Source organism: Cibotium barometz, chromosome 30, assembly GCF_041138505.1.
Source record: "Cibotium barometz isolate CiBa-2024 chromosome 30, ASM4113850v1, whole genome shotgun sequence".
NCBI lineage: Eukaryota > Viridiplantae > Streptophyta > Polypodiopsida > Cyatheales > Cibotiaceae > Cibotium > Cibotium barometz.
The window spans coordinates 13,454,623-13,473,530 of NC_141075.1; the positions used below are offsets into that span (position 1 = coordinate 13,454,623).

General features: G+C 49.1%; 1 protein-coding gene across 1 annotated transcript in view; it reads left to right on the plus strand.

Annotated features, from left to right (window-relative positions):
* Positions 1 to 18,908, plus strand: part of LOC147621185 (uncharacterized) — a 53,836-nt gene that overhangs the window by 23,505 nt on the left and 11,423 nt on the right. Inside the window, exon 2 of the mRNA XM_086823912.1 lies at positions 13,341 to 13,602. Within this exon, the coding sequence (XP_086680038.1) occupies positions 13,341 to 13,602 (262 nt within the window). The remainder of the gene's footprint in view (positions 1 to 13,340; positions 13,603 to 18,908) is intronic.

Here is an 18,908-nt window from a genome sequence, read left to right on the forward strand (position 1 = left end):
CCTATCAACTACTTATTTGCTGTACTAATTCGTTCTACAGTACGAAGGGCTTTGTGTGAATATATGCTCTTATGTGTGCGTGTGTGTGGAGTGCGTGTGTGGAGTGCGTGTGTGAGAGCATATCTTGATATAGAGTTCTACACCCACTACTGGGCATTGATGACATTAGTGGGGATGTCGTAGTATATAGTCCATACTATGCATAATGGAGTTGATAGTTATAACATGCACGTTCCTAAAAGGTGAATTTGGGCTTGTTCTTGGATTCATCTAGGTATATAATATTTGGGCCATCTTCAAGTAGGCGCCCTCTTCTGGACCTAAAAAGCACACTTTACAGCTATTATTAGTGGAGGAGCTCTATTCTTGAAAGAGACTCCACATTTATGGTAGGCGCATGCTTTTTGGTGTGCATGAGAGCTGGTTGACTGGTTTTCAGCCTGCTGGCAGCCAACAACAGCTATCTACTGCGACGGATACCCACCAGATGTATGAGAGATGCTGGCCGGCTCCTTCTGCATGTCTCCCATTGCTGGCCGACTGTTTTACAGCACTGAAAACAGTTTTGCAGGTCATAAAACAGGGGAAAGAGCTGGTCGATTTTGCTTGGACAGGTTCTCTGCTGATCAGAGACTTACTGGCTCACATATTGTTGCTGGTCGCTCCCTTTTGTGGCTACTGGGGGCTGGCCGACTGCTGAAAACAGCCTCGCAAGGCTGGTCGACTTGCCCTGTCCTGTGAGCCATATAGGAGGAAGGTGAAGATACAGGGTTGTTCCGGGCTGATGTGGGAGTGCTATGGGCTGCAAGGTAGGATCAAAACGTACGTACGGATCGATCCGTACCGTACATCCGCACCGTACGGGGATCCGTACGTACGGATCGATCCGTACGTTTTTTTTGGGGTTTCGCCAGTGATAAACATTTTTTTTTGGGGTTTCGCCTGCTTCTGCGTCTGGACTCTGGAGGCCGTACGGCGCACACCTTCCGGTAAGGGCCTTTACAGTCGCACTCTCTCTCCTCTACATTCGCACTCTCTCTCTCTCTGCTACTGTCGCCGCCGCCTCGACCTGTTCGCCATCTTCTGTGTTCGCCTTGCTCTCTCGCCCCCCTTTCCCCACCCACCCTTGCTCAAGCCCCCAAGGGAGCAACATAACTCTCTCTCTCTCTCTCTCTCTCTCTCTCTCTCTCTCTCTCTCTCTTAGAGCCTTAGCTCACCATCTGTGGACCGTGCACTGAGCTCTCAGCCTCTCTTTCCTTCAAGTCTCTCTCTCTCTCTCTCTCTCTCTCTCTCTCTCTCTCTGCCCACTAAGTATTATGCATTGCATGATTGCTGAATCCTAATTGAAATTGTATGGCATTGTGCATTGAATTTGTCAGAGCAATCATGCCGAAGCGAGAGGACCCATACTGGAAGGAGCACACAAACGTCATTCGCATTGTGACTACTCCAGGGCAGGCAGGTAGTGGCACTCGACAATGGCAGTGCAAGTACTGCAATTTCACCCTCACGAGTACAATTACTCGTGTCATCAAGCACCTCACAGGCATTGGCACCACCAACAATTGTGCATGGTGCAAGAGAGTGCCACAAGCATTGAGAGATTAGTTGATTGCTGAAAATTTCCCTGCAATGGGGGCAGCTGGAAGAGGAAGAGGCACGCAAGAGACACAGGATGTGCTTCATGATGCTCTTCTTGGGGACTTGGCCGGTCCATCCATGCAGGTTGACGAATCTCAGCCTGCCTCTTCTGAGCAGGCATCGTTTGCCAGAAAGAGGCCTTCTGTCATGCAAGATGAGGATGAGGGTGATACATATACGGAAAGGCAAACCACCTTGCCTTCTCGTGTGCATGCACAGTCTTGGGTCAAAGAAAGGCAAAAGGTGGCTGAGATGGAGATTGCTCGCACTCTCATAGAGTGCAATATCTCCTTCAATGTTTTGAGGACTGACCAATGGAAGAGGATGGTCAGAGCTATAGCCCAGGTTGGACACACGGAGTCATGGTCAGGGCTTGAGTACAAAAAGATGCGCACCACGATGCTTGATGAGCAACAGGCCTTGATAGACAAGGCATTGGTGCCAGTGAAAGAAGTAGGTTGGCAACAATTTGGTTGCACTATCATTTCGGATGGCTGGAGTGACACACGGCGATGACACATCATCAATATTCTTGTCTCTTCATGTCTTGGTACGTATTTCTTACGCGCTGTGGATGCTGGGAAGGCAGGCGAACGCATTGGGCTGTCCGTAGTTGTCGTGCATGTGCTTCATGCCGGAAGTGCCCTTTGGTGCATATGTTTTTGTTTTCCTTTCATACTGTACTGTGAAGATGGGCGGGGGGGAGGGGGGGGGGGTCAGCCCATCTTCTGGCCCCTAGTGTGGTGTATTGTGTAGAGTTGTCATCGTCTTTTATCTTGCATGCATATGTGTTTTTTCAGTTTTCATGATTGATAAGATTTTCGTGTTACAGTTGCCCTTCCGTTTACAGAGGGTGGTAGGAATGCTCAGGAGAGGCAGAGGGAGGGGGAAGTGCAGGCTGTCTTTGCTTTGTGTTTGGCATGGTTGGAGAGTGGCAGGAATCCTTAGGAGAGGTGGAGGGAGGGGGGAGTGTGGGCTCTGATGAGGACGAGGCAAGGGGGGCAACTGCAGGGATAGTGGGAGACGAGGGTTGGGGAGGCGGAGGGGGTTGGGGGAGGAGGCGGAGGGGGACGGGGAAGTTGCGAAGAGGGGGAGGGAAGTTGCAGGGAGGAATCCTCCGGAGAGGGAAGGGGGCCGCCGAAGGCTCGGTGAGATGGGTGGGGGAGGAGGCGGAGGGGGATGGGGAAGTTGCGAAGAGGGGGGGAGGGAAGCGACATTGAGGAATCCTCTGGAGAGGGAGGGTGTGAGGAGGGGGCCGCCGAAGGCTCGGTGAGATCAACTGGCCTCATTGGAATCTGAGAACTTGAAGAGGAATCTTGGTGGTGTGACGGCCTCGAAATCGCGTGGAGGTGGGATCCTCTAACCGGGGGAGATCTCCGTGAGGTGGTTGCTGCGATAAATGCTCGAAACGGTTCTATGACAAAACTGTATCCTCCTGTGCTCTGCCAGCTTGGTGCCGTCGAGCGGCGCCGATCAGCTCTAGAAGTCGGTTGGTTGCTTCGGCACGGGCCAATGGTCTGCCACTCGCGAACATCAGTGTGGGCCGCGGCCGGATCTTGGTGCTCAGGTAGCTGTGGGCCTGTGTCCCTCTCAGGCCCATGAAGAGGATCTGAGCTAGGACCGAGGGGGGACCACTGGAGGCGGTTTCCAGGACTTGCGAGATGAGGACAAACTCTAGTGAGATGTCCCATCTGCATGCATATGAAGCATTGGCTTGGGAGGCTAGAGTACTACTGTGTAGAATGGGGCCTCTTCGGAGGGAAGGAAGAGATACGACTTGCGACACTGTCTCCGTAGAGGCTATGCAAGTGCAAAGAGATGGAACCCTGGCTGCCCGAGCAAGGGTCGAAGCGGTGGTGGGGGGGACTCCATCACTCTCCAGATAGCGCCACCAATCACCGATTCATGAGGAAGGTATTCCTTCCTGAGGCCTGGGAAGCAGACTGTCATAGGAAAGCCTGAAATGTCGGCTAGTGGGTCGGATGCTAGGTCGAAGCCGTGTTGTCATCTTGTAAAGAAGGCCTAGCTGTACGTTGATGGCACGGAAGCGGTAGAGCTGTCTACGCCCTTATAGCATGCCACACTTCCACACACGCATGCAAACACACCAGAACACCAGACCAGAGAGCATGAACAAGACTCATATTTCAAAAAAGACCTTGACCTTTACAGAGTCGGATATCCCAAGATATCCCAGACACCAGCTACACCAAGCACCGCTCGCAATCTGCTTGCTCCAGCTCCTGGTCGATCCAAATCCCTTCGCTCTTGCTTCTTTGCAGCAGCCCTTCTCGCTCTCTGCTCTGCACCTCAGCTGAGATCCTCTCTGCCACACCACCAGTACACTGCCGGTCCTCAAAGGATAAACCAGTCACCCTTCTGCCTTTGTCACAACCCAACAACTAGCCCAAGCCTCACAATACCAAGTGGCTCCCTCTTGACCTGTCTCTGTCAGCCTGACCTGCACGTCCTCGCCAACCTTGCTTCCTCTGTGCCCACCTTGCCCATAGGTGGCCTTTGCTCTTCACTATCACCAACCCGTCAGCCTGTCGGCCTTGTCCATCAGCAGCTACGCCATCTTTCCTTTTGGTTCTCTCCTGCAGCTCTCCTCCTTTCAAACCCCAAGCTGCGCCTGCAGCTGCAGCTACACACAAAACACCGGACTCCTCTCCAGCTCCTCTCCTTGAGACGGCTTCCTTTCACCAGCAGTCGCCAGCTCCTACTCCACTTGCGCTCCAGCGCTTCCAGTGGCTGCAGCAAGCCACCCACAACCACATACGGGCTTCTCCTCTTCCCCGTCAGCTCCTCTTCCAGCTTCACAGTCCCGGCTACACCCTGCGGCCTCCACACTTGGCGGCCATACCAGCAGCCACGCCTGCCTCAGAACCCCCACGGTTGAACACACGGGCCTGTCACCTGTTGGCTCCCACAAAACACCCGGGCTCCTCACCCAGTCCACGCTTGGCTTCGTCTTCCAGCTGCGCCGTCTGCAGCAGCTCACACACAACACACACACGGGGGCCTCCTCCCAGTCGGGTCCCCTTGCAGTTCCGGCTGCACCAGTTCTACACGACCCCCAGCACACTTCACCTGCCCGTCAGCTCCTCCCGTCTCGTCGGCTCCCAGCCTTCTCCACTGTCCCGGCTACACCCTGCAGCCACCACCTCAAACAACTCGGCGGCCTCCTGCCCGTCGGCTCCTCGCCATCCCCACACGCCGCGCAGAGGCCGTCTCCCTCTAACTGCAGCTACGCCTGCTGCTCAAGTTACCTGCCCTCTCTAAAGAGAGGCCCCCTCTGCACACGCTGCCCGGCCACTTCTCTTCGCTCCCAGGGGGCCGCCTCAAAACCACGGCGACTTCGCTTTTTTCTGCAGCGCCGACTCACCACCCATCCAGAAGCATGCGTTGGCAGCCATCTAATGCTCCACGCACACCACCTTTTTATGGCCATTTTATCCATCATTAATTTATTTTTTTAAAAAGGCCTAAAGATGGCCACCCATACTGCTTTCACACCCACTAAAGGCTGCCTCACCAATTGCTCACCGATGCTCCACACACTTCAACACAACCTCCCAAATGCCCACTTGTATTTTGACGTGCCCGCACCAAACCAAACGACCGCACACATACGAGCCATCAACACCAAAAGCCTGACTGCTGCATCCACGATGCCCACACCAAGTCAATGGGTGTTCCCACGACTTCACCACAACACCAACAGCACTCATGTACACATGTACAAGTTGAGTTGGAGGTTCCCATAAAACATCACACAACGTAGTGCGATGGGGCTCAGCTCCATGACTCTATTTGTCGCCGCTGGTGCGTCAAACTCAACCTGGTAGTAGCCATGCCAAGGAGGCTTGCCTGTAAAAGATCCCTGAGCTGTCCGCGTGCCGGGCGGCTAACAGCAATCTTGCACACCAGAGTGGAGGCCTCTAGGGATGCGACTGTCGAAGTGAGGAGTTGGAGGTCCACTTTTGACGGAGCAGCTGCCATGGAGTCCTCTGGTGGGATGAAGACCAGAAGAGGCTGATGCTTGTCGAAAGATGCCTAAAAACTGAAAAAATTGCCCTGCTAATTACGGAAGAGAAGTGGCGAGAACGAAAGAGGTGAAGCCAAAAGGGACGGGGGAGGGGGCCAGAAGAGGTTGTGGGGGAGAGGCGGAGGGAGGCGGAAGAGGCCGCAGGGGAGAGGTGGAGGGAGGCAAGGGAGGGGGGAGTAGAGTGCGCTAGAGAGGGAGAGGCAGTGGCCGGTAGGACGGGAAGGCACCATGGGTAGGGCGACAGTGCGTGTGGGGGGGGGGGTTCGAGGGTGAGTAGGGGGGAGAATGGCGGGTGCAGGGGGGGAAGCAAGGGCGGAGAATGGCGAAGTAGGGGAGGTGAAAGCGCGAAGGGGAGGGGGGGGCAGTGTCAGCTCTGTGTTACATGTAATTGTTTTCAAGGCATAAGTCCGCACGATTATGCGTGGACTATAGGGCTCTTAACAAGGTCACAGTGAAGAACATGTTCCCAATGCCCAAGATTGATTATATTCTTGAGCGACTCAACCGTCAAAGTTCTTTTCAAAGATAGACCTCAATAGTGGCTATCATCAGGTTCGGATCTTTACGGCTGACATTCCAAAAACAGCCTTCAGGACTGAACATGGCCATCATAGTCACAGGGGACGGAGGGGACGGAGCCTTCGAACGCCGGGACGGCGAAACGGGACGGGGACGGACGGACGTCCCTCGACGGACGTTTCAAATAGGGGACGGGGACGGGGACGGAGCAGGGACGGGGCGCTGTGCGGGGACGACAGAGAGCCGTTGCGCTTGCCGTTGCTGCCGTTTTTGGCCGTTGCGCCTGCCTGCCCCTTTCTAGCCGTTTATGGCTGTTGGGCCTTGGCTCTTTGAGGCTTGGCCCTCTCTCTCTCTCTCTCTCTTGCCCTTGAGGCTTTCCTCTCTCTTTCTTGCCTATCTATATAAGAACAAGCCTCTACAAGGCTACAAGCACACACAAGTTCACAACTCTCAAGGCTCATTGCTCAAGCTTTCAAGGCTCAAGCTTCTTGAATCTTCTCTCTTCCAACTTCCAAGTTCCAAGCTCTAGGGCCTAGGCTCTCACCTCTCTCTCAAGCCTCTTGAGTCTTGACTCTTCGAGTCTTCCAACTTCCAAGCCTCTAGTCCGTCTCTCTCTCTCTCTCTCTCTCTCTCTCTCTCTCTCTCTCTCTCATTCCTCAAGGCTCTCTCTCTCTCTCTCTCTCTCTCTCATTCCTCAAGGCTCAAGAGTCAAGCCATCTTCAACCATGGCATCCTCCTCACGTGCCGAGGCTTCTCGTAGAAGGACAATGGGATGGACATGGTGGGAGGAGGTAAACTACACCACATCCGTTCATGGAGGCGGTTCTCGGCCATGGGTATGCAAGCTTTGCCCGTACCGGCGAACGGGTGGCGCTGACAAAGTGCGAGCCCACCTCTTGCATGAGAGTGGGCATGAGGTGAGGTTTTGCACGAATGTCACGCCCGAGAAGAGACGGGAACTTCTTGACAAGCTTAGCGTCTACGAAGCGGTCGAAGCGACAAGAAGGACACCACGAGTGGCCGTGGATCCCGCGACGATGGGGAGAGGAACTCAAGCCTCTACCATGGAGTCATGTGGTGGATCGGGATCATGCACACCATCACCTTCACCATCAAGTCGGAATGTTACTCCATCCACGACACCGGCACCCTCCATCTCCACGGCCTCTCAATCATTACGTGGCCCACGGCGACAATCTACACTTGGGGAGAATTGGAACCCCAAGTTGAAGGAGGAGGTGGATATGGCGGTGGCCGCTTCTTCTTCCACGACCACATTGCCTTTCAAGCGGCTAGGTAAGTGCAATCCATCATTGCCAATTCATCATTCATGTTTTCATCATCCTAGTCCCCTTCTCATTAGTAAATTACTTCTTGAATAGGTCGGAATACTTCAAGGTCATGGTTAAGAAGATTGGGGAGTATGGCTCAACCTATACGCCCCCCTCATCCGAGAGCTTGCGCACTACATTGCTCGACAAGGAGAAGCGCATTGTAGAGCAAGCGGCCGACAACACAAAGCGGCAATGGGAGGGAAACGGAGTCTCTCTCATTGTGGATGGATGGAGTGACACCCGCAAGAGGAGTATTCACGGCATGGTTGCATATTCCCGCGGAGAGATGTACCTCATCTCATCTCATGATGCATCCGGCACTGGGAAGAGCGTGGATGTGCTTGCGGCGGAGTGGGCTACCACCATGGAGATCGTTGGCCCCGAGCATGTAGTGGGCTTTGTTGCGGATGGGGAGCCTTCCCAAGGTGGTACCAAACGTTATGTACTGTACGGATCCGTACGTACTGTACGTTGTTTGGTACGGAAAAAAATTTTAAGGTACGTAAAAATACGTACCATTGGTAAAAATACATAAAATCTCAGAAATTTCAGCCACCTACATAAAATTTCAGTCCATGTCCACATTGACATATAAAACTTTCGAAATAGAGACACAACAAGGGACACAACAAGGTCACAAACCTACTAATTCAAAAGTGAGAAATTAGAATCACAAGTCGTCAATCATACTTAATAAGTTAATCGTACTTAATACTTAATACTTATTACTTAAGACAAGTCACATTGTCACAAGTGAGTCGCCCACATATGGTGGGCTAAGGCTGAGAGAGAGAGAGAGAGAGAGAGAGAGAGAGAGAGAGAGAGAGAGAGTTATGTTGCTGCCTTCGGGGTGTGAGCAAGGGTGGGTGGGGAAAGAGCCCCAGGCCATATTGCGAGCCATACTGGGCACCAGTGGCCGAACAGGGGTGGTGAGGGCAGAGGCGAACTCAGGCGGCGGCCCAGGGAGAAGGCGGCGGCGAGTCGCGACAGTAGCGAAGAGAGAGAGAGTGCGACTGTAGAGGAGAGAGCATGGCGGCTGGCCCTTACCGGAAGGTTGAGGTCGTATGGCCTCCAGAGTCTAGACGCAAGACACAGGCACGCCGCACAGAAGGACAAAACGGGGAAAAAAAAACAAAACGTCCGGATCGATCCGTACGTACGGATCCCCGTACGGTACGGATGTACGGTACGGATTGGATCCGTGTGTACGTTTTGATCCTACCTTGAGCCTTCCAATAGGGCGGCGGGAGCTATTCTCCAAAGTATGTATGGACATGTCACGGTGTCCTTTTGTATGGCTCATTGCCTAAACAACCTCCTCAAGGACATCGGGGCGTTACCATGGATCAGCCCGCTCATTGAGGAGGCCAACACCATGGTCTCCTTTGTCCTCAACCACCAAAGACTTCGGCATGAGTTCAACAAGAGGTCCTGTCTCTCTCTCCTCAAATATTCCGACACCCGGTTTGCCTACAACTTTTTCATGTTGGGCCGGTTGAAGGATTGTAGCGGTGCTTTGAGGGGGCTTTTCCTTAGCGCGACGAGTTTGTCGCCATGCAAGAGTCCCATACAAACACTGGCCAAGAGTGTAGTCTACGGGCGGATGACGCCTCTTGGTGGGAGCGTGTGAAGACCAGATGCTATGGTGAGGCCCATAGTCCACCTATTGAGGATTGTAGACGCTATGCAACCATGCATAAGCAAGGTCTACGAGGCCATGAATCGCATGATAGAGAAGTTGAAAGACTTCGTGCTTGACGAAGACAGATACGAGGAGATCCATGCCTTGTGTCTAGGAAGGTGGAATTTCTACTACTCTCCATTGCATGCAGCAGCTTATGTGGTGGACTCAGAATTCCAAGGCAACAAGCAGGAGAGCGAGCCGGAGGTGAGCGCTGGATGGAGGATCATCTTGGATCGTCTTGTGCCTGATGCATCGGTTAGGCGCAAGATTAGGGACCAGCTTTCGATGTACAGGTCATTTCATGGCTCCTATGGCTGTCATGATGCATAGGTTGACCGCTCCAAAGTTGGTGCTGCTCTATGGTGGGAGGACTTTGGTTCAGATGGACCGGAGCTGCAGCAGCTTGCCATCCGCATACTTAGCCAGGCCGTCAGCTCCTCTTGCTTGGAGCAACTTTGGAGTACCTACAGCCACATTGCCTCTAGGAAGAGGAACCGACTCGGGGTAGAGCGTGCCAATGACCTTATCTTCGTCAGCGCGAACTTGCGAATGCTTTGCAAGAGCGTGACCAAGAAGGCAGATTCCTTCACCGAGTGGGAGATGAGTCAACAAGAAGAGCAACAAGAGGATGAGGTGCAGGAGCAGCATGCCAGTGAGGATGAGACTGAGGATGAGCTTGATGCTTCTTTGGCACAAGCTACCCATGACCATGAGGCGAGCACTTCACGTGGATGATCATTCATGGATCATGATTCATGGGCCTTACTACTTAGCTCTAGCCTCTAGCCTCTAGTCTTCAGCACTTTTTTGTCATTGACTCATTTGAGTCCGTCCTTGTATTTTGCCTCCTTAAGGCTTAGTCTTGACTCTTGAGTCATGACTCATTTTGTATCTACTTAATTATTAATGACTCAAAAGCTTACCATTTTAGTGTAAATTTGTGCTCATTTTGATGTACTTCCAAAGTAGAATAAGTGTAGAGTAGAAAAATTAAAAAAAAAAAAGTATTTTTTGAGTGCCGTTCCCTCCCCCGTCCCCGTTCCCTACTTATGGCCGTCCCCCGTCCCGTCCCCGTCCCCGTCCCCCGTCACCGTCCCCCGTCACCGTCCCCCGTCCCTTGTGACTATGATGGCCATTATGAGATTGTGGTGATGCCATTCGGTCTCACCAACGCACCAACGACGTTTAACAAGATGATGTCTCGGGCATTTGTGGAGCTCATAGGAAAGTGTCACTTGCATCCCACACTTGGATGCCCCGTGGACATATCTGAACAAGGTGTAGGATCTTGTGAGCCCAATCGGGGACGAGTCAGCCAGGGTTCCACTCTATGCATCCGAGGTTGTGTGCATTGTCCTGCACATGAAGAAGTGCCAGGGTTATAAAAACCCAACCAAGAAAACAATTAGACTAGCTCATATTTTACAACGGGTGGACGTGTTCCAAGGGCCAGGACAACCAAGGGAGTGGAGTGCTCCTACCAAGGTGAACATTGCAGGTCAAGATTTCAGTCTTTATTTTCAGATCTTCATCATTCTAATAAAGCAAATACACCATTCGTGGTGGGGGCCCTATAGAGGGCATTTGGGACCCAATACTGTGTCCTCTCTCTCTCTCTCTCTCTCTTTCTATTCTTTGCACGTCTACTTCAGTTTTGTGCATTATATTCGTCGTGAAAGATTGCGGAATTCTTTGACCATTGAAATTAGTGATTTGACCACGAAGCTTTTGCATGTTACATTGGCATCAGAGCCTTCTAAGTGTGAAGATTCAGCTAGAAAAACCAGAAAGAAATGTTTTCTCTTGCTTGTGTGGTTGGTTTCTAGACTTCGGTGGACCACCCCCTTTCGATGTGACTCTTGTCCCTCAAAGGAAGGACGGTTCTCAGCCTCCGGAAGTCTCCGACACGCATAGTGGATGGTCAAGATTGCCCTCTGGAAAGGAAGTGCATTTTCTTGCTATGGCTAGCCACGACAATGAGAGAGAACGACAATCTTGGGACCAAAGTGCACCGGGCAGTCCTTCTTGTGTAACGGGCATGAGTGTGCAGGAGATGTTCGAGCAGATGATGTGAGCAATCGCAGAACATGGTACGAGATTGGAAGAGCAGAAGGCGCAAATCCTGGCCCTCGAAGAGCGCACCCGTTCTCGAGCACCTCTTTTGCTGTCTCCTCCTCCCTCTCCTTTTGTTTCCCATATTCTAGATCCTCTACGAGTGCCGAAATGAAGCATAATGGCGGAAAGCCCAAGACTTCCCAACTTGCCACTCCTAAGGCAATTGCCTCGGGAGGAAAATGTCAAAACCAAACGGGGTCTTTCCCAGGACAGAGCACGGGAGCCTCTAGCTCAATTTACCACCGATCTTGCCTGCCTGAGCTTTCTGGTTTGGAGTAAGCTTAGGCGCATTGGTCAAGTTCTTGGAGTGTTGAGGAGACCCTATGCCACCTCTTATGAGCATGTCGGCCACCATATCTACCATATTTAGCAAGTCGGCCATCATACAAACCATTTACACCCAGTTGGCAGCCCACATGGGCCTTCAAACAGAAGTCGGCCAGTCTCAGCCAGTAGGCCAGCAGATGGGACATGCATGGGAAAAAGCGCAGCATTTAAATGCTATTTTATGGTATTTTCCCTTATCCAATCTGGCCAACAGCCTCTTGAAGGCGACCAACAGAAAATGTTCATATATAAGAAAGTGCTCAGTTCTTGGCATAAATCAGTCATCATAATGTTCATCACAATCAAGAACATATATGTGTGCCTAGAGCCTCTGGCTTCTTGTGCATACATCCAACACTCAACACTTTATTGTGCTATAGTTCCCAAGGCCTCAGTGAAGGTCCTCTTCAGCATTTAGCCAGCATATGTGCATTCCTCAGTAGTTGTGGGCTTGCATAGTGGTCATTGAAGAGTTATTCAAGGTGTCATGGACAGCATATGGTTCAGCCTGCGTTCGGTCTTCCTTGTCCTTGCGTTGGGCAGTCCTTAGTCATCATTCATTGTCATTGTACAAAGTTCTCCAAAGAAATACAAGCAAATACTGCTGCTTGGGGGGGGGGGGTGGGGGGCGCTTTTTAATGGGTAATTGGGACCCAATCTGGTGTCGACTTTCTATCTTGTATCTATACTCTTCTCTCTCAAAGTAAAGTGGATTGCATAAACTCACAGGTTTAAAGAAGGCTTTGTTGCGCTTACGACGACGATCAACCTATTGCATGCTACACACGCTGTGCAGAAAAGTTCTATAGTGTGTCAAGATGCCTTTGGAGAGCCTTTGGAGAATCTGCAATAAGCACAATGTCATCAGCATAAAGTGATATGGAAACAAGGATGGCTGCTAGTGATGCGTCTCCTCCCCTAAGACTGAAATCTCGTTGATGCAGAGGCCAAAGAGAGTGGGAGACAGTTGGCATCCTTGCTTCACTCTGAGAGATCTCCTGTGATGATCCACCTAGCCATTTCACCCGCCCTATGACCAACTCATATAATGCAACGATCCCCCAGATCATGTCTGATGGTACCTCCAAGTCGTGGAGTCTCTGCAGTAGTCTGGCTTGGGGCACCATAACAAAGGCTTTTGCCCACCTTTATGCATTTTATGGATCATTGGAAATTTGCACATGTTCATTTGATGTTTGCTTCATCTTTTAATTTCATTAAAAACAATTTGTACATATAAGTGTTTATGCATGATGCAGAAAGGTATGTACGACTCATACAAATGTTTTTGCCTACTGTTACGCTTTGTGTATGTACATGATGGTCTGGGATATGCACTGCACACATACAATAGCTTTTAAGGGAATTTGTTTATTCGATGCCCTCCGGTCCTTTAGATTCATTAAATTCATCATGTGCTTGTCCCATCGCATATTGCTTCGGTCATGTGTAACATTATCATCAGAAGAGAAATTTTAAAGTATAGGTATATCAATGATGTGAATGTGCATGGAAAATGCATGCATGTATGTGTGCCATCAATGCATGCTTGTGGATGGTGCATGTTTGTTTGTACATGAAAAAGATGGTAGGTAGGAGGAATGTAATGTTGGAAGATTATGCGGTAGTTTTGAGAATTATTTTTCTGAAATCGGTTTTCTTTTCAAAACAGGTATATGGCAAGCAAGAGTGGTCATTTGGTTATTGTGAGTCAGGGACTGGTGTTTTCAACTGTCGTCGAACAGAGAATCCCATGTACATCTACAGGGAAAGCTTGTCTTTAGGACAAACGCCACTGTCTCCGTCAAAGGTGAAGGAGATCTTGATCAAGCTCAGTGAAGAATGGCAAGGCAGTTCTTATGATCTTCTATCTAAAAACTGCAACCACTTCTGCAATGATTTTTGTGTGAGGCTTGAGGTCCAAAAGATTCCTGGTAAGTTGTTATGTTTTGGTTCTGGTATGTCTTAGGCATAAATTCAAGTTCTGTATGGAGCTTCCTCTTTGTCGTATCCAATGTGAATACCTCTGGTGGATGCATGTGAATATATGTGTCATGCCCAAATGCCCTTGTGTGAATACCTCTGGTGGATGCATGTGAATATATGCATCATGCCCTTATGTGAGTCCCATTGATCAGCTTTTGTAGAGCAGCAGGGTTTGCACCTTTTAGATATGTACAAGTAAAAACCAATTGAGTGTGCTCCTTTTGGATATGTATGAGTAAAAACCAATTGAGTGTGCTTTAGACCTTCGGACTTTGGCCTGTTACATGGAGATAGTTCTAGCTTTTGAGTGGTGAGCCCAGCTCTGATGCCATGTGGTGAAGGACCTTGGTCTGTTACAACACGTTTTTGATTAGTTATTTGAAACAATGTATTTCCTATTGCACTGGTTCTAGACTAAACAATTTGGCATTTTCGCCCTTTCACTACTTGTATTTAATGGGTTTCTCATTCTAATGTAGCGCTTTTTATTTTATAGATCAAGGGTATGCTTCAGCGTTGTAACCATGCTTGACTCTTAAAGGGTTTACCCCAAGGTGCTTATGTGGAACATGGAATGTAGAGGGCTAGTCTAGTGGCTGAGATGGCCTAGCCATCACGCGAGTTAGTTCGGGGATAAAGTTTGGTTTAGCAACCATTTCATGAACAATCATTTGTGCATGGTGATTGATCACATTACTCATTCTTATAGAGGGAACTGGAGGCAAAATATAAACTGGGGAGGGGTGTTTCCCTCCATGGTTGGCCGCTCTCGGAGGGAAACTACCTCATCCAAGAGGTAAAGGGGGAGAGAGAGAGAAGAAAGAAAGAAAGTTGTATTAACGTCTTCAAAAGGCCAAAATGACCTATGAGATCAAAAGGTTACATCATATCCATGAGGTACATCATATCCTGGGTACAAAATAGTAAAAAAGAAAGATAACAAAAATCTAGAAGTATAAAATCTGATCTAGGTAAAGGGGGAGAGAGAGAGAGAAGAAAGAAAGAAAGTTGTATTAACGTCTTCAAAAGGCCAAAATGACCTATGAGATCAAAAGGTTACATCATATCCATGAGGTACATCATCCTGGGTACAAAATAGTAATAAAGAAAGATAACAAAAATCTAGAACTACAAAATCTGATCTCATATCACCCTAATACATCCCTCATGGGCCGTTGTGACATGGTGCTCAAGGTGGTAAAACTGAGCTGGCGTGAGAAGGTCCTACGATGATGGGAGATGATGGCCCGGATCCTCTTGTGGTGGCGTGGCCGTGGTTGTGGCAAGGGCCACGGGGTCCGGGACGTTGAGCTTTGCATAACTCCGTGGCTTTGTCGAGTGTCACACCTCTCGGCCGAGTTCCTGCACTAGCGTGTGATCTGAGTATGATGGGTGGATCGGACCTTGGAGTGCTGGTATGGAAGAAGTAGGTGAGAGCTCTTTGTGCTGGTCCTCGAGCAAGTACAGCTGATGTGAATCTCACTAAGGAGTCCCTGTGTTTGCGGAGTCCATGATCCTGGAAAGTGCTCCGAACCCAGCTCGGAAGAGGTAGTGGAACCTCCCCCGAATCTTTGATTTGGGAAGTCCATGATCCTGGAAAGTGCTCCGAATCCAGCTGGGAAGAGGTAGTGGAACCTCCCCCGAATCTCATAGTATACAGGGCATCGGCATATGTAATGATCCTCTGTCTCGGGCTTTGTGTAATTGAGCTCGCATATCCTGTCCTTTGGTGCGGCCGCCCTAGGCCCATATCTGGCAGTCTCCACTCTTAGCTAGTGGGACAAGGTGTGGATTTGGCCAATGGCACATCTCACCCCAAAAGATAAGTGTGTCTAGATTCCATGTATTGTGGGCGGATGATGAAACAATCCTTTGTTAGGCATAGGAGGTGATCTTTGTAGAAGGCCATCTTATCCCAGTTGATGACTAGGTGAACTCCAGGTCCTCTGAGTATCCAGTCTGACAATGTCCTTCCTGATAACCTTGTTCCGCTCTGTGTGGCTGAGAGCAAATGACGGGGCCTCTATGGTGTATTGGAACGGGGGGAGTGCCTTCATCTGCATACTGTGCAACCAGGGCAATACATCAATATGGGTGCCCAAATCCTACCCAAGTTCCAATACTACTAGCACTTTCAGAAGCTCGCCGAAAGGACCATAAAGGCAAAGGGGACCAATTTACAGTTAAAGCAAATGTTAAGAATACCCAAAAATTGGTTTGGAAAAAGAAGCCCATTCAACCCACCAAACAAAAAGGAGCAACATTGCCAACTCCACCTACCAAGGTGAACGAATTAAGCAAGGTTAAGGGGAAGGGAAAAGAAGGCGTGCAACCACAGGCACAAGGCACACAACAAGTTCAACAGGAACCAGTGGATGCACTCTTCAATTGGATGGATAGCAAAATCAAACACTCCCACTCTGAACTGAAGAAAAATTCCCACAAGGACCAAGGTACCAAATTGGTTTCCGTGGCAATAAGTAGAGAAGAAGTACAAAAGGTATCCATTTCTCAACAATGGGTCCAAGGTAAAAGTGTATTTAACCCTTCTCTTAATGCATGATATGGGAATTGAGTGTTTGAGCATGTAGGAAGCATAGGGTATCAACCTTGCATGCACGAGATCAGAACAATTCACGTCATGAAATGCTTAGTGCTTCTCGTCGTGAAATGGTCAGAAATAGTTCACGACGTGAAACGCTTAGTGCTTCACACCGTGAAATGGTCCGAAACAGTTCACATCGTGAATCGCCTTTGTGCGCTACACTTCATTAAGTTTTGGGCGACCAAAACTCACTATAAGTTATGATCAGCCTTGTGTTCGGACACATTGATGAGGACAAAACCCAATGTCCATGGCCCAAACCTTATCTCCTTGGTACAAAGGGAGCAACCAGCCATGTGTCCGTTCTAGCTTGCACCACAAGGCACTTGTCCTCTCTGCTTGACACCTAGAGTGGATAACTCACCATATCTCTCTCTCTCTCTCTAGACGTAGGCTCCCCCTTCATGAGGCCTCTTTGGCTGAATTTTCTGCACTTTCTTCTCCCTAACTCCATAATCAAGCTTGCTAGTGTGATTTCCAAGCTTCCAAGAGTGTTTCCAGGTGGTGTTCACTCTCCTATATACTCCCAATGATTGAAATTCAGCAAAACAACTCTCATTTTTACTGTAATTTCTGGTCTTTTTGCTGAAAACCCTAATTTCAGCTTTCCTTTCTCAAGTTGAACGATAGGGGAAGCTTTCCCAGGGTTCCCTACATCCTCTTGAAGACTTTTGTCGCGAAGGATCGCGACAAACCAAAGATTTCAACACTCCAAATGCTTTCATCATTGCGAAGACTTCCGTTGTCATCGACTCTACTTGTAATTGGTAACCTTTGATACTTTAATATGGAAGTAAGTAGCATGAAGGAGGAACCAGACTCCATGATCACATACCCTATGTAGTGCTCTCTTGTCCTATTGTCCCACCATGTGTTGGTTATCAAGGTGGTTCCAAATGTAGTGAACGATACGTTTAGTACGTTTGGAAAACGTGTTGAAAAGATTCCAAATGTAGTGAATGTTGTCCCCGATATATATATATATATATATATATATATATATATATATACAAAATTTATAGTTTACTTATAAAATTTTGTAATATGAAGTTTGAAGATTCATCAATGAACATTAAAGCACTTACTAATACTATACAACCTTTAGTTTCAATTTTGCGGGAGGGAGAGAGAGAGAGAGACTTGAGCGTGTGCGGGAGAGAGAGAGAGAGAATGAGAGAGAGAGAGAGAGACTTGAGCGTCGCATAGAGACGCCCGTAGGAGAAGACTTGAGCACCGCACAGAGACGTCGTAGAGAGGCTGCCACACGCACGTAAGAAAAAGCGAAAAAAAAACGACATTGACTTGCGTCCGTTTTTTTAATCTATACATATCGTGTGACAACTATGGATGCAGGCTAATGCATCAAAGTCTCGTGGCTTCAAAGCCGGAGACAAATCTGTGATGTTTGATCCATATCATGGGAAATATGACGCATCAAAGACACTTGCTTTTATTGCCAAGTTTGATATTGCTTTTAGTGATGAGGATTTCACTCAGAAATCCATGATCTGGCATGTAAGTATGTTCGTGAAAGGCATTGCTACCCATTAGTGGCTTACAGAGAAGCTCTCACCGAATCCTATTAGATCATGGGGAGAGTTCAAGGAGAGGTTCTATGCCCAATTCTTGCCTCCCAATGCATTGAATGAGACACCAATTAAGTGGGATTGGTGAAGCAGAATGTGGGGGAAACAGTGAATGCATATGTCCAAAAGTTTTGGAAAGTGCTTTTGGAGGTGTCTCAATTTATGCATGTCACTGAGGCGGAAAGGAAGAGAAGGTTTCAATCGGGATTGCAACCCATGAACAAAGCATGACTACAAATGTTTCTTGGTCACAACTTGTACTAACTAATTGTAGCCGCCATTGCCACTGAGCAATTGGAACTCAAGTTGAGTCGATCCAGTAAGGCTAAACTCTCATTTCAAGGCAAAGAGAGGGTTGTCCACATCAACTGGCAAGACGTGGTTGTGGGCCTGTGCCTGAGGATACAGGTGATGCATCAAACTGAACACGGTCGGGTTAAGAGGAAGATGCACAGAGCCAAGTAGGATTCGGGGGTGCTGGTAGTGCTACTCCCACAGCAACACCAACCCCTTTGCCCGCAGCACCCAGAGCCTTTGCTCTAGAGAGAGCAAGTATTCAAGCAAGCATGCAAAAGCAGGCAATTAAAGATGGAACTAGGGAACTCACTAGGCTTTTCATCCAATGTGCTTTGTCTTTTTACATTGTGTGCACACCACAGTGGAAAAAGGCCATGAGGGTAACTAGCCGCATTAGATGTGAGTGGGAGGGATCCTCCTATGAGACCTTGCGCACTAAAGAGCTCAGAAGAGAGCAACAAGCATTGGAGGTGGAGATGGAGCCATTAAAAGCCACTTGGAGCAAGTATGGTTGCACGTTGTTATGTGTTCAATTTCAAGTTGTATTAAGTTGTCCATTTCAAATTGTGGTTTTAAAGTTGTGCTATTAAGCGTGTGGGTGTCCAACGGAGTCTTCCCACTTGACGGGATCAGTTTCATTGGTCTCAGAGCACGGTTGTTTCCCTCTTCCTAGTGGGGAAACGAACCTGGACATCTCGCTTTTAGCACACTTTAAACACAATGGACAGCCAAGGCAACCCTTTGCAAGTGCTTAATTCGAGGGGTC